This window comes from Tachypleus tridentatus, chromosome 8 (genome assembly GCF_004210375.1).
Source record: "Tachypleus tridentatus isolate NWPU-2018 chromosome 8, ASM421037v1, whole genome shotgun sequence".
In the NCBI taxonomy this organism is placed as follows: Eukaryota; Metazoa; Arthropoda; class Merostomata; order Xiphosura; family Limulidae; genus Tachypleus; species Tachypleus tridentatus.
Window position 1 is genome coordinate 127637865 of NC_134832.1, and position 15848 is coordinate 127653712.

Below are 15848 nucleotides of genomic sequence, written 5' to 3' on the forward strand. Positions count from 1 at the left end.
CTCTGTTCAACTTCGGGCATTATGGTGGGTAAAACAAAATACGAGGCCTAGATTACTAATGAATGAATATTTGCCGTAAAATTATTATCAGTGCTATACGTGTAGCTACCCGATTGGTCAGTACTTTGAGTTCATTCCTGTAATTGGCATGCTTAGTCCTTATTTGGTTGTACATTTCACATTTAAGCAAATAACTAGAGCAAATAAGAAAGTGACAACATTAGCTTTAGGATGGCAACCCTATTATTCGGAACTGACCTCTACTTCAAAGAACCAATCGGATTCTTTAAAATATACAGCAGTAGATTTTTCTTTCTAAAACAGTGTAAATAATAATTTCTTTTATAGTAATGTCATGGAATCTAAATTAACGGTTGTCACCTGAACGCTCTCGGTACAGCCATTTCATGGAAAACTATTAACGCTAATTGTTTAACCTGATCTTATGCGACTCTAAACGATCTTTAATAAGAGTTAATGTCATAAAATTTAGCAAATTAATGCTTAAACGTTGGAATGAATAGTGAAGAATATTTTTTGCCCCCGTACGATTCTTTTCAAAGCTTCAAAAATTGCTTGGCCTAACCAATATGATGTACCTGTACATCTCTTCACTTTATAGTTTTGCTGCTGTATATTAGTCGTTTTTTATCCGATTGATAAAACAAAACAAACAGGCCCACTTTTAGTTGTTTCTTTGTTTTGAATTTCGCGCAAAGCTACTCGAGGGCTATCTGTGCTAGCCGTCCCTTATTTAGCAGTGTAAGACTAACGGGAAGGCAGCTAGTCATCACCACCCACCGCCAACTCTTTTACCAAAGAATAGTGGGATTAACCATCACATTATAACGCCCCTACGGCAGAAAGGGCGAGCATGTTTGGTGCGATGGGGATTCGAACCCGCGACCCTCGGATTACGGGTCGAAAGCCTTAACCCACCTGGCCACGCTGGGCCCCTACTCTCAGTTAAAGCTGTGGTAAACTTTTCAGAATGATAGCTAACGTGATTTTTTTGCGTAGGCGTGCGCAAAAAATTAAACCAAACTCGATATTTTTGTTGAATAATTTCACGTGGCTCATATTTAGACTAAATTGTAGATTGTACCAAATAGGAAAAAAAAAATCACAAAAGTTATGAATGCTTTTCTCTCAAATAAAGTTTCCAAACTTTTGTCAAAGAGAAAAAATTGTGTCATATAATTTATTCTTATCATTTAAACAAATATAGTACATTTGATAAATATCTGAAACTAGCACTGATCTATATGTTTATGAATTAATTGTTAGTTTACATACATGAATGAAACATAAGAAAGAATCTTGTTTTATTCCAAGCAAGTCTGGCCATAACATTTCTAGTAAAACCAATTGTTAAAAGAAATGGCTATCTCAGGTTCATATATATATTTAGTTAAGACTGTAGTATGAATATCAACTTTATTCAATCAAGTAGAATCACTAACATATTTAAAAAATATACAGTGTTATAAATAATTGCATTTAGACACATTTGCCAACATGGTTCTTCTAAATTTTAGTCACTTGAAGACAGAGGCATACCTTGAGTTATTGATAAAATGCTTTATGCTTGGACAATAAAAGTTTTTTTTCACACAAAAAAGTTAATGACAAAATGAGCAGCTGTCAAGTTCATGTTTGAAGACCCTATGATCGTGTTAATTAAAAAAAAAAGGGTTGTGTTGTTACTAAACTTCCACACAAGAACACATTTTATCTTAAAACAGTTTAGAAATGTGTGATTTTACTATAGCACCACAGTTTTCATTATAAACTTGTTTGATACAAACTAAACTATGCATCCTTTTAAAAATGGAATAAAAATAAGTACATTCAATGTATTAAAAATATGGTTGTGAAATAAATATATTCACTCTGTATTTTAATTATTTATTGGCATTTAAGAAGTTTTAGTCACCAGATGACTTAAGAGTGAAAATTACCAAGGATTTGTGGTAATGTATTTGTAATTTTTATGTAATTCTTACATGAGGAGGTAAAGATCACAAATGAACATCCTTATGAGGACACAATAAGCAACTGAAACTTAAGTTTTATGAGAAACTTTCCCATTTTAAGTGGATTAAATTATTTAAAACCCAGCTCTTCCTCTCTTCCAGTAAAATGTATTTAGAAAATAGTGATACAACTTCATTTTTGGAAGCAAGCATGTATTTTTTTTATTTCCTCTTCACAAAGTTTTACACAATTTTATCAAATATACATATAAAAAGGTTTTTCTATCAGTAAAACACAAAACATTAATTGACTACAGTTATGAGTAGGAATTTGACACCATAAAACTGTTTTTGTTTATCCAAATCTGTAATGTTCATTAATTTTTCCACAAAAGAGTATGGAATGTGGCCAACTGAGATTTTATTTAACCCTACCTACCAGGCAAAAACCATTAGTAATTAAGTTATTGGGCGACAATCTTCAGTCCTTGTCTAATTTTATTTTTCAACAATTGATAAAACTAAGATATGCTAAACATCACTTATATAGACCAACATTTTTTCCTGTATTTGGTAAGACATGATAAATTAGTTATTTGTATTGAGTAGAATGTTCCAAGTTTTTTTTTTGTTTTAACTTGATTGGACATGGTAAGCTAGATATTTTTGTATTTTGGTGAGGCATGTTCCACTAGCTTTTGTTTTGTAGGACATTTAATATTTGAATGGGATGTCTGTCATTATAAGTGTTTCTGTTTAGTTGAGCTAAGCCAAACTGATCGAATCTAATGCATTTAACTTAACGATCACGAAACAATTATTTAAAGATTTACTATTAAGGACAAGATATGTATTTGACTACTATCTTATCAGATTTACTGTTTATTATTATTACTTTTGGTGCTCAGTAATAAGTCATTAGTATGTTGTTTTATTTAATTAATTTGGAGTTTTTTAAAACTAATTTTCAGTTTGTAAATTTGTACAAGAACTTCAGAGGTACAAAAATTATCTTAAAGAAAAAAGTTAGGAGACAACTTTTATAAAAATCAAATCAAATCACATCTAACACAAAACAATGAAGAGAAAGGCCATGTATGTATGACAACATCCAAATGACTAGACAGTAAACAATTTGTGAAAACAGGAATGATTTGCAGCATACATAAAAACAACAGATGTTGTTCCACAAACTGCAACACTTACATGGAAGAACATAAACATAAATTTTAAAAAAATCAATAAACACGTGCCTTCAAGAATGGCAAAAACATAGTGACCTTTTTTGTTTTAACATTTTTATATAAACCATGAGAAACACCATGAAACCCATTCATATAAATTATTGTTATATCAATAAAATTATTCTGATAACAAATCAAAGTTACAGATAATAAAACATTTTACAAACTATAAAAAACAAATAAAATGTCATTGATGCATAAGTTACTTACTGCCTGTATTAAATTCCTCAGAATCATACAAATTATAGTTCACTGCAAGATTTCTAACACACAAATGTCTTCTTGATGTACATTTATTTTAGTAATACAAATATTGCATTGCAAGAATTGTGACAACTGGATTTTCTGAATTACATTAATTTGAATCATACAAACCACATTTAATTGCATGACTTGTAACAACTGGACTTTCTGGACCTAATTTGAATATTAAATCTTGAAATAATATCAAACTTGCTTTACTTCATGGAAGTGTAGCTTTATATTTAGTTCTTCAAAACAGACTTAAGCTTTGGACTAGTTTGCTACAATCAGTATTTTTAAAACTAAGTTTTAAAAGGCCTACAAAGTTGATGAATCAAAATATACCAGTTCCAATTCAAACAAAAGTGCATCAGTTGTGAATTATTATATCAAACAGAATATTGTGTAAAACAATGTTCAAATACAATTTTGTAACTGTGGTGGTGGTGTATTTTTTAAAGGTACTGACTTGACCTATTAACACAGAATTCAAAATAAAACTAATATAAGCAAAAAACAGTTACAAGCAAGAATAACAAAAAAGAACAGTATAAACACAGCCTTGAAATCAATGAAATCTTTATCTTGTTCAGTTTACAATTCTCAGTAATTTAATTCTTGAAAAATGAACAAGTAGCATTATCTCACATACAATGATTGACTTTAGTTCAAAATAATACATCCCTCCTGCTGCATATCACTCAACCTAAAATAAACACTTCCATTTTGAAACGTTTGGTAGTTTGATATGTATTTATATACACTAAAGAATTTTGACATGCTTTACATATCTAGAAACAACACTGTTCTGTTACATAAAAAACCACCAATTCCAAGCTCTTTGCATGACTTTAGGTAAATAAAACTATGTTCTTTCACTAAACAATTGAAAAAAAAATATAGAAGTCAATTTTCTTAGATATAAGAATATAGAAAATCTTAAGGAAGATAAAACATCTAATGTTGTAAGAAACAATCATAAAACCAGTAAACTAGCAGACTAGTAAAGCTCATACACTAACAATAACAGGTACTTAAAAATCAAGTTATTTCATAATTCTGGAATGAATAACCTATATTTGGCACACAAAATTACTCTAATAGTTCATTTCTACATTAAAATATTTATAACTACCCAAGCAACATTACAACTTCTGCTATGAATAATTTTTTAAAGTATCTCAGTAAGTCAACAACTCAGAATTTTTTTTTCTAAATCTTAAAAGAATTTACAAAAACAAAAAACAATAGAGGGCTCTCAAACCAAATATAAACGTTAAAATCTAAGGTATGAAAAATTAGGCTGCAATGTCACAAACTGAGGTTACTACCTGTTTTTAAAACTTTTTGAAAAAAAAAGTAATGTAATAATTAATGAAAATTATCTATTTGATTATAGAATTTTAATTACATTAAAGATTATGCTGTATTTTGTTATCACAGTCTTTTACAATATAAACACAAAAATGAGTTAATCATTTAATAAACTAAGAAAAACAATTCAAGTTTGTTGTACATAAATTACATATGGTCATTAACAAGTACTGTTATAATTCCATGAACATAACTTTCTATGCTTTCAAATGTTTATGACAGTTCTTTATTTTGGAATTTTATATTTGTGAAACATGGGTTTGAAAGACATCAGTAACGACCTGTGATGTACTAGTTATAACAACAACCTATCTATCAACAGAAGCCTAAACTTTTAAAAATTTAGAAAATACTTTAAAATGGGATAGAAAAAATATCAAATAAAAACATTTTGCCACTGTTGACATGGTACCATCAGGTGGTGATGCCATATTAAGAGTAGCAAAACTTTATTTGATATATTTTGTTCTATCCCATTTTAGCTGTTTTTGCATTTTTATAATTTTGTAGTATGTTCAATTTTGCATTCTTCACACATGTGCACACACACACACACACACACATATATATATATATATATATATATATATATATATATATATAAATCCAAAGTGTTCAAGTCATAAAAACAAGTTCACATTATATCAGTAGAAACCCGAACTGTGCTAGTTATGGAATCAAATCAACAATATACAAGAAGAAACCTAAACTGTTGTAGTTCTAGAAACAAGTTAACAATTTATTAGTAAAAATATACACTCTCCTGTTTACAGGACACACTATATGTGGATAGGATGTTAAACCTTACTAGTTACAGAAACAAACCAACAATGTTTGAGTAGAAACTTACTGTTCTAGCTACAGAAACAAATCAACAATGTATTTGTGAAAACCTACACTGTGCTACCTACAAAAATCAATATTTGAGTAAAAAGCTACACTGCTCTAATTACAGAAACAAATCAACAATGTACTAGGTAAAGAAATCAACATCATTTCATTAGTAACCTACAATATGTATCTCCCAAAAATGAAAATTTCACAAAACAAATTTTTATTCCGTATTAATTAACAATACTTAACAAAAAGTAACCAGTTTGTTTGTAATTAAACACAAAGCTGCACAATGGGCTATCTGTTCTTTACCCACCACAGGTATTAGAACCTGGTCTCTAGTTTGCAGACATATCATTGTGCCACTGGGGGAAGTAGTAACTAGTCTTATTATTATATATTGGTTAAATTATAAATACTAGTTTAAAAAAAGCACTAATAGTTTTTTTTCAAATTTAAGCAATATTAGTTTTATCACCTAATAAGATTTTGTTTTACATGGTCAAGGTCTGAGATTATATCCATTGCATACCTGCTGAACTCAACACAACAAAGTAATTCCCATTGAAAAAATGGATACAACTGCTGAAACTGAAGAAATATGCCCTGTAAAACATGTTCAAAACAAGGGACAATTTACATGTGCAGCACTGTATCAGTTGCCAAGAAAAATCAAGAAATATCTACTTAGTGAAGAAACTACTGCAAAACAAAAAGTTTTAGACTCATTTCCTTAAATATGTGGAAACAGTAAAGAACCTCATATAATAATTCCAATCTTTCTATACTGACAGAATGATCGCTTCAAGTTAATTTTAATTTCTCAAATAAACTTACTGTAAAGAAAATTAATAAGTTCTACAGTAAACATGGTACTTCATTTCACCCACAATTTTTATACACTACAATGAAGTTGTCAATAGATCTAACAAAACATTTGTATTAGAAAACTAAAAATAGAATGCAAAGAGTGATGTTGTACAAAAGATTACACAATGTAACAAAAATTTTGTTCCTGGATAGTATGTGTTATTTCTTAATTGCTTATGTTGTAAAAGTACAGAAAATGGGCATTATTCCCTTCAAACTTTGCTTTTGTGACATGGATAAGGAAATTTAGAAATTAATCTATTTTCTATGTAAAAACAGGCAAATTTGCTCATTTTCATTTACATAAAGTCTGAATAAAACAACATATGAATCAAGATTTACATGTATTTACACTAAAGTTATATAAAAATGTTTAGAAGTGAGTAGTTTTTTAAATTTTGCAACTGTAATGTAAATCACTTTCATGTATCAGCCCCCAAATATAGTCTCCTATCATGTTTTCTTTATATGCTCCCAGGTCACAAAAGTAAAGTTTGAGGAGAAAAATAGGTCTTTTTTATTTATTTTAGCAAAAGCAATTGGGAAATAACACTATCTGCCCAGGAATAAGAAAAAGTAAAAATTTTGTTATAGTGATATTATAGTGAGTAAAACTGTACAAATACCTTCACATAAGTCAGTAGAACCAGTGTTAATAAACAATATAAATCAAAACCACTTAATATTGATTTAGTCTTTTACATTACTGGCATGCTCTCCCAAAAAACTGGGTGGAAGCTACAAGTACAAAGGTTAATCTGTGTATTATATATTTAACTTCATTAAAAATAACAAATAATTCACAAGTGATATTTTTAATTATCCATAAACTTGTTATCTTTCTTTCTTAACAGAGACAACCGACAGTTTATCTTAAATTTATTTATTGATTTAATGTTTACTAATAAGACCAGTTGTGACTTACAGGTTTTAGAGGCTAATGTGGAACTGTGAGCTAGATGTTTGTCATACTAATTTATTAAGAGTAAATAAAGTAGAGAAATGTGGTAGTAGAATAAGAAAAATTATTGCTTTATATATTCACTAATAAGCACAAAGCCACGCTCATTGTAAATTCTCAAAGTGAGTAAAACACAAACATCTGTTGGTAGAATAAAAAAAAAATCTTGCTTTGTTCTGTTTGTTCTTGAGCACAAAGCTGCGATAAGCTACTTGAGGAAACTCAGTGGGTTATCTATGCTGTCTTTACTGTGTGCATATCAAAAAAAGATTTTCAGCACTATAAACTGTCAGATCTACTGCTAAGCCATTAGGGGGTAAACTCTTAGAGTTCTCTAATTAAATCAGAATTTCTCTTAACCTAAAGTAGATGAAGCCATGATAAAAAACCAACTAGTTGTACTTATAAAGTATGGAACATGAGCTGTTGAAGTAGATACCACGAGTTCTAGTTTTAAGCATTAGAATTTTAATTTTTATGTAAAATCAAGAAAAATAAATTACAAAATAGATATAAAGGTGGTCTAGCAAGAAAAATGTTCACACTTTATCATACAAACTTTAAATTATTTAGAGGTTTGTACCAGACAACTACTGCTATACTTTCCTGTATATTTTACCAGGTATTTTATTTGAATTATATATGTACAAAATTTGGTCAAAATTGGCCCCTTGAATCACAGAAAAGCATACTGAAGATCTAATGTAACTTGTCTAAAAAATATGTAAGTTTTGGGAATTCAGGAGTTTATTTATATATTCAGATAAAAACGTGTAATTTCATTTAAAATATTTTCTTCCAGATGCACAATAAAGATTAAACAAAATTCAAGTACAAATCTTTCATTTATCAAAAGATGAAATAAATATTAATCATATAGTAAGCAGTTCTTGCATGGAAGCTGTCAATATATGTAGCATCATCACTCTTAACTGTGAATAAAACCCAAAAAGAGCAGTTGAGTTCTTTTAAATCACCCAAAAATTATTGTTTCCAGTAATCTGTATAGAACAGAGCAGAAGGTTTGATGCCTGCAAGACTTGAGTAACTAAATCAAAAACATGTCTGACATTTATCAGAAAATAGAGTTGATAAATATACACAAATTTTATACTAGTTGTAACGTTAAATTTGAGAGAAGTTTTTACTTTCTGCTACACATAGATTGCCACATACAAAAGGATAGTTATTATTAACACTTGTAGAAGAAAATGAAAACTTAAAAAATTAATTTTGAGGCATTTCATTCCAATATGAATTTTTTGGTTTTCTCTCACACTACTTAAACAGAATTTGAGTAACTAAATATTTTCTTTTTTTTCCATTTAAAGATAGTTCTAGTAATCATACTTAATGTTTGGATGGTTTTAATGAATTGTTGCCATTTGGGTTCTTATTATAGACAGTTCTGGCTCTGATACCAAGACACTTTAAAATCTAAATATGCTATAGTATCAAAATCCAGGCAGAAGAATCCATTGGTAGTAGAACTCTAACATGTATTTTAATTGTACAAATATACAAGAATTAACATTGTAAGAATAATTTTAAACATCTAAATTCTCCATTTTTAATTCAAAAGAAAGTTTTCATGCTTTAACGACAAGAAAAACTGCAACTAGCCAGCTAGTGCATTGACAGAGTGTGCAGAAGGCCACAACAGCAACAGAAACTGAACATCTTACTGACTGATGTTTTCACGAATGTGTGACTCCTTTCCTTGCTACAAGCATGTTCAAGACAGTGTGTTTCTTAATGTACTCCACAGCTTTTTTGTGTGTCACCATGGTGAAGTCATATCCATTGACCTGGAAAGTTGGAGAACAAGAGATATAACATGTAACACAGTAAAGTGGTATTTTCCAAATTGGAAAGCTGGAATTCAGTTGGTTGTTTAAGGCTTAATAGTACAAAGCACCAGGGTTATCTACACCAAATAATTTTTGTTTTTGAAAACAAGCTTTCAACGAATTTAGATAGAATAAAAAATAAAATATATAGACAACATTTTTTTTTCTTGTGTATTTAATATATTTTTTAGAAATTTATGACACTAAATTTAACTAAAGAGGCTTTTAGCCTAAACAAATAAAAAGGTAAAAACAAGATTAGTCTGGCTAGTGTCATCACCACCTTTGACACTGTCCAACTACAGTAGGACACATGTAAAGACATGTCTAAAAAGTGATGTTTCTGACTGTCATAGCTATGGTAGGAAAGTAAAATGTGAGAAGTTGTGACTTGAGTATCACAACATTCACATATTGATAGATTATACACATGTAAGAGAAATGCTAACATTCTTCTTGCATGTGTACCCTTCTGTACACACTAGGTACTTCTCACTGAGGTTTCTCGCACAGTTCTAGCTTTGAAATATCTCTTACCTAAATCACCTTTTGATTTTAACTACACCAGCAAAAACCCTTCACCAATAGCAAAACAACAAATCCTCCATGCAAAGTAGACCCTCAGAAGCACATGCACTCAAAATTAACTTCATTCTTAGACAAGGTGCTACCAAAAGGACTCAACAAGGAGTGTCACAGGACACTAAAAAGACACATGGGGAAACAGAGGAGAGAAGAGAGCCCAGTACAGGTTGAGGGTGTGTCTACATTGTGAGCAGCCAGATGTTGAAGTATGAACCAAAAGATCTGAAATGATCAGATATTTCATGACTTGCAAAGAAAGAGAGACAAATGAGCCTGAATGAGGTGAGAAGAGAAAAAGATTCCCAGGTGGATCAAGTATAGAAGTGGAGTCAGGAACAACCAAGGAGTAAGATCAACTATCGCAGATAAACAGCCTCTCAGATGAGAAGGAATGTTTAGCTGTAGAAGAGATCTACCAATAAAAAAAGCAGCCAAATATCCAAGAAAAAAATATGGAAAATAAGGTTAAGACTGTGTATGTGATAGAGCCTCATGGTCTGGCTGAAGACAAAGAGCAAAATCAAAGTATAGAGCCCAAACCTGATATACTTTATCTTGGCAGACAAAATGAAATGTCACAATGATGGGACAAGTGGAATGTGAAGAGACATGAACTATCTTTGTCCAAAGGACAGGGGTATACCATATACCACCTATTATTAAGAGGAATACACACCTTCACCTAAAACTGGGGAATCATCAGAAGTGGTTCAGAGAAGGAATGCAATGAAAAGACACCAGTTCCTAATGTTTATAAGGACAATGAAAATTTGGAATAGTAATCTGGAGATGGGCAACTGACTTTCTGTATAGCACTCAAAACCAATAGTTCCAATACTGTTTCCTGAAGATAGTGTAGATGCTGGAGATCAGAAGGTGCAGGAAAAACAATGGAGAAGGGAGAAGAGGAGAAAGAGAAGTAAAGAGAGAGATTATGGATATGAACCTGAGTGATTCCAATGACTGGCTGTGAAGTGAGTCCACAGGTTAGTAAAGAAGAAAAGTGCCCTCATAAGGTCTAAGCTGACTGTACACAAGTAGATAGTCATTATTTAGACAGATAAAGTGCAATCCTCCTGAAAGGAGGAGTGGCAACAGGAAATGTGAGAGAAGATAGGGGTACACAAGCCATGGAACATGACAGAAATTTACGGAATGGGCAAAAACAGAAGTAAATATGTGAGAGAAAATCGATGTTTTGCTTGAAACTCCAAGATGATAGAAATTCAAATATCTCATGGAAAATGGGTCAAGTTAGACACAAGTCATGTTGGGAAAATTGAGGAAGGTGGAACAGAGGAGATGCCATTTTTGAGTAGATCTCAATTACACAGAAACCATGTGAGGAGAAACAGACAAAAATGAGACTCGCCTTACCAGGGAAACGATACAGCTAAGATATTAAAAAAAAATAAACCAGATCCTAAAAAGGGCCTCAGATAGAAGAAAGTAAGAGAACTGATAGTGAAGGGGATAAAACAAAGAGAAGATAATGATGGGAGAAATGAGAAAGGAATACTGGAGTCCAATAGTCAGCCCCCAAGCAGGCAGAAGGATAGCAACCAAAAACTAATTTTAAGGAACCACAGAAATGACAAGTAGAAGACAGGGAAAAGTGGGACTGATGCTGAGACAAGATCTTGGCATGGATGCTAAATTCAGGTAAAGGTAAGAAAAATACAACTGAAAAGGAGCATGGAGCATAAATCATGAAGAAAAACAGGGCATAAAGAAATCATAGTACAAACCAGACACAGTTAGCAAAGAGAAAAGAAATGGCATATTCCCTCAGAGTGAACAATAAGGTCACAAAAAACCATGTAGTGAAAAGAGCTGAACCAGAGACACTGGGAAGGAAAGAAATACTCATAACACTGGGAAGGAAAGAAATACCCATAAATACCCATAAATGGTGAAAGTTAACAGTAACATCCTCCATAAACAAAGAACCTTCAAGCACCCATAAAACAAATTAAAAGCTGTGAGGTGTTTTGAGATAACATTGCATGGTGTCTTTAATAGTTCTGTAGATAATATTAGTGGAAGTACATTAAATAGTCTAATTCTCCATGAAATTTTGCCTTTGTAAACAGAGCTAGAACCTCAGGAGATCAAAGCAACAGAAACATGACTTGACAAAGTTGAAGAGCAATGGGAAAGATAACTTTGAAATAGCTTGTAATGTACCACTGTTCAACACTGAACAAAAGTGAGAAATAAGATAATTAATCTACCAAAAGTCAATAATAAAGAAAAGAGATGTATCAAAATAATAGTAAAATCAATCACAAAAGTCACACTAAATCTTTCAAAAGTTAAGAGGAAAATTAAATATGTCTAGTAAAGTTGGTACAAAGTTTAAGAAAGAAGTTAATTTTAAGTGCTTATGGGGATCTATTGCACATGGGGGATGTTTTATCATCCAACTGGTGGAGGGCTATTGTTACATGTTACATGATTATTACCTTGTATCAAAACATGAAATTCAGATGGAAGTTGATTTATGACTAGTAACATGCATAAAATCTCAACAGCAGGACATGAGAAACAGCTACTGTGTGCAGAAGAGTAATAGGACTTTTTATGAAGTTCCTGTGAGAAAACTGGAGGCTTTAAAGAAGAGCTTTGTCTTTTCAACTCCTACAAAAAATCATAATTTCCATGATAAACAACAGATTTTATCTGTAAAAGATTAAGTCACTGCTCACACTATATTAACTGCCAACTGACATGACATTTTATCTTTACGACAGACTTAAAACCAAGTGAAGAATAAGCAAGAATACATGCAACCATCAGTGGTATTATGAAGCTTGTTTTTGGTATTATGAAGCTTGTTTTTGGTATTATGAAGCTTGTTTTTGGTATTATGAAGCTTGTTTTTGGTATTATGAAGCTTGTTTTTGGTATTATGAAGCTTGTTTTTGGTATTATGAAGCTTGTTTTTGGTATTATGAAGCTTGTTTTTGGTATTATGAAGCTTGTTTTTGGTATTATGAAGCTTGTTTTTGGTATTATGAAGCTTGTTTTTGGTATTATGAAGCTTGTTTTTGGTATTATGAAGCTTGTTTTTGGTATTATGAAGCTTGTTTTGGTATTATGAAGCTTGTTTTTGGTATTATGAAGCTTGTTTTTGGTATTATGAAGCTTGTTTTTGGTATTATGAAGCTTGTTTTTGGTATTATGAAGCTTGTTTTTGGTATTATGAAGGTTGTTTACTTGAATTATAACATAATCATTAATCTGGAAAAAACTGGATAAATAGATGGCTGGGAGAAATGGTCAATATTATCTGAATTTAAGAATATTTGGTAAGAATTAATGTTGAGCTATTCCAGAACTTTCAAAGAACTAAGTGAGTTGGTATAGATGGAGAAAATTAGTGTTCTCACTTAGCTTGTATATAACTCAAAACAAATGAGACATCATAGCTCAGCAGTGATGACAATCTGTATATGGAATTCTGTGAACAACTACAGAGCTGCAGTGAACTAGGAGAGCCCATAGGGTCTACGAATTTTATGCCATCCATAACTACTGAAAGAGAAAAATGACTCATAAGGTACTCAATAAAAGAACTTTTTACTTTTAGTTAAGAATATCCTACATTACTGAATTTATTAATTAGCCCTGCCCACCATAACCAAATGTGCCTTGAATGGATATGGAAACCAAAGTTGAGCATAGTAAATCATCTATTTGCAAAAATAGAATCCATTGAGGTGTGAAACTGCATTTGCCAGGGCAGTGAACACAGCTTTGTAGTTTACTGGAAAGAACATTGGAAATATCTGAGATGAAGGCAAAGTTCATGATTGTGTACAAATTGGAGAGGCATGAGATGCCCCTGTGAAGAGTTGAAACTGTTGATGATGCACAGGGTCCAGTTTTTCAATGCAAAATCCCTGGTCAAGGTGATCCACAGTCTAGTTAGATAAAGTAAATGCACACCAGTGAACACAGCTTTGTAGTTTACTGGAAAGAACATTGCAAATATCTGAGATGAAGGCAAAGTTCATAAGATTGTGTACAAATTGGAGAGGCATGAGATGCCCCTGTGCAGAGTTGAAACTGTTGATGATGCACAGGGTCCAGTTTTTCAATGCAAAATCTCTGGTCAAGGTGATCCACAGTCTAGTTAGATAAAGTAAATGCACACCAGCTCTTAAGTACAGAACAACTAACTACAATAGGGGATAGAGAGGGTATTCACTGCCATTGTACAATTTATTTGATGTAGAGAAAAAAAGTTATTTCCAAGAGAAGACTTAAATACCTTTCCTTAGTTTGGTATCAGGATAAAATACCCACTAGTGACAGAAATTTATGTAAAAGCTTATGGCAAGTTGAAACAGCTTGTTATGGTCAAATCACAATTTATTGGTACCAGTTTGGAGCTTACTCTCAATGTCTCTTGTAATTTTAACTCTTTAATGCAAATCAGAATTCATTACAACTCATTTCTATAATGACAAATAAGATAATATCTCCAGAATGTTTCTTTATTAGCTCAATATTTCCCTATTACTGCTTTGTCCAGATATCAATATCCTACAAGTTCACAAACTTAATCCAGTTGAAAGTAAGTTGGAACACTATCATCAGTTAATTGAACATCAATATTTGGTAAAGTTTTTAATATAAAATAAAAGTATGGAATGAGGCTAGAGAAAATCTTAATACACAAAGATACTTAGGGGCAGGAACTTATATAAAACAAGAAATACGATATGTATAGAAAACAGTTTTCAGAACCATGAAAATAAGGGAAGTATAGATAAAGCTCAAATTACTTGAATGATACCAAGTAATCCAGTGACAATAGGGATTAGATAGGTCTTGAACACAGAACCATGGTCAAAATCCACAGTCTAGTTAGAAGTAAATAGCTCTTAAAAGCTCAAATTTATTGTACAATTTATTTGATGTAGAGAAAAAATATTTCCAAGAGAAGACTTAAATACTTAGTTTGGTATCAGGATAAAATACTAGTGATATAAAACTGAAACAGAGTTTCAGAGTATTATCATACTTATATTTTAAAATAGTACAAAAACCAGGCACCTCTCTTATAATCTTAATAACAAGTTTAGTACATATGAAAAAACTATGATGTGTAAAAACAAAACTATACAGCTGCTAACATGGACTACACGATAAATTCCATTGTAAGAACATTGGTTACGAAGCAACCTGTGGCAGATGTACACAATCATATTATGTACAACAGTCAGAAGTCACAGAAGACAAATGCCTTGTTTTCTCTAAATGAGAGATAGGAAACAAAAAGGAAAGTAATAAGGTCAAAGTAAATGTGAGAACCAAAAAAGTAACTGGTGTCAAAGTAGAAATATATTGTGAGTACTGATTTCAATTATGTGCATGTCAGTCATCCTTCTTGTAGGCAATAATATAGAGAGATGGTATCATTTAAAAATAGTCATCCAATAAAAATTAGTAACTTGAACCTAAGATACAGGTGAATGAGAAGCAGTGGATTGGCTACAATGTCTTATAGTTAACAGTCCAATACCAAAACTAAAATAAACTTAAATCTGGGTAAAATACACTAGAAAACTATATATTTTGAGTAATACAAATAACCAAGTAGAGATAAGTAAATAATACTGTATTCAGTTACAGGTATTGAAGAACTAACAAAGAATGATGGAAGGTTGCAAATTAAGGAACAAAATGTAACAAAAATAGATATAAATAACTTATTTTCTAATAACTAATAGATAAACAACACTATCTAATGATATTACAATACAAATGCTGATACCATTCAAATTCCTTCCTGCAAAGAAAATTAGATTTAAATTTTTCAGCAAGAATAATATGCATTTCTTTCCATTCATCAAATCTCACTAATGTTTGGTGTAATCTCTGTTTAATTGTTTGAACTGAT

At 31.3% G+C, this 15848-nt stretch overlaps 1 protein-coding gene across 1 annotated transcript in view; it reads right to left on the minus strand.

The window, feature by feature from the left end:
- Positions 1-2172: 2172 nt before the first annotated feature.
- Positions 2173-15848, minus strand: part of LOC143223453 (tax1-binding protein 3 homolog) — a 29415-nt gene continuing 15739 nt past the window's right edge. Inside the window, exon 4 of the mRNA XM_076451456.1 lies at positions 2173-9310. Coding sequence (XP_076307571.1) covers positions 9200-9310 — 111 coding nt within the window. The 3' untranslated portion in view covers positions 2173-9199. The remainder of the gene's footprint in view (positions 9311-15848) is intronic.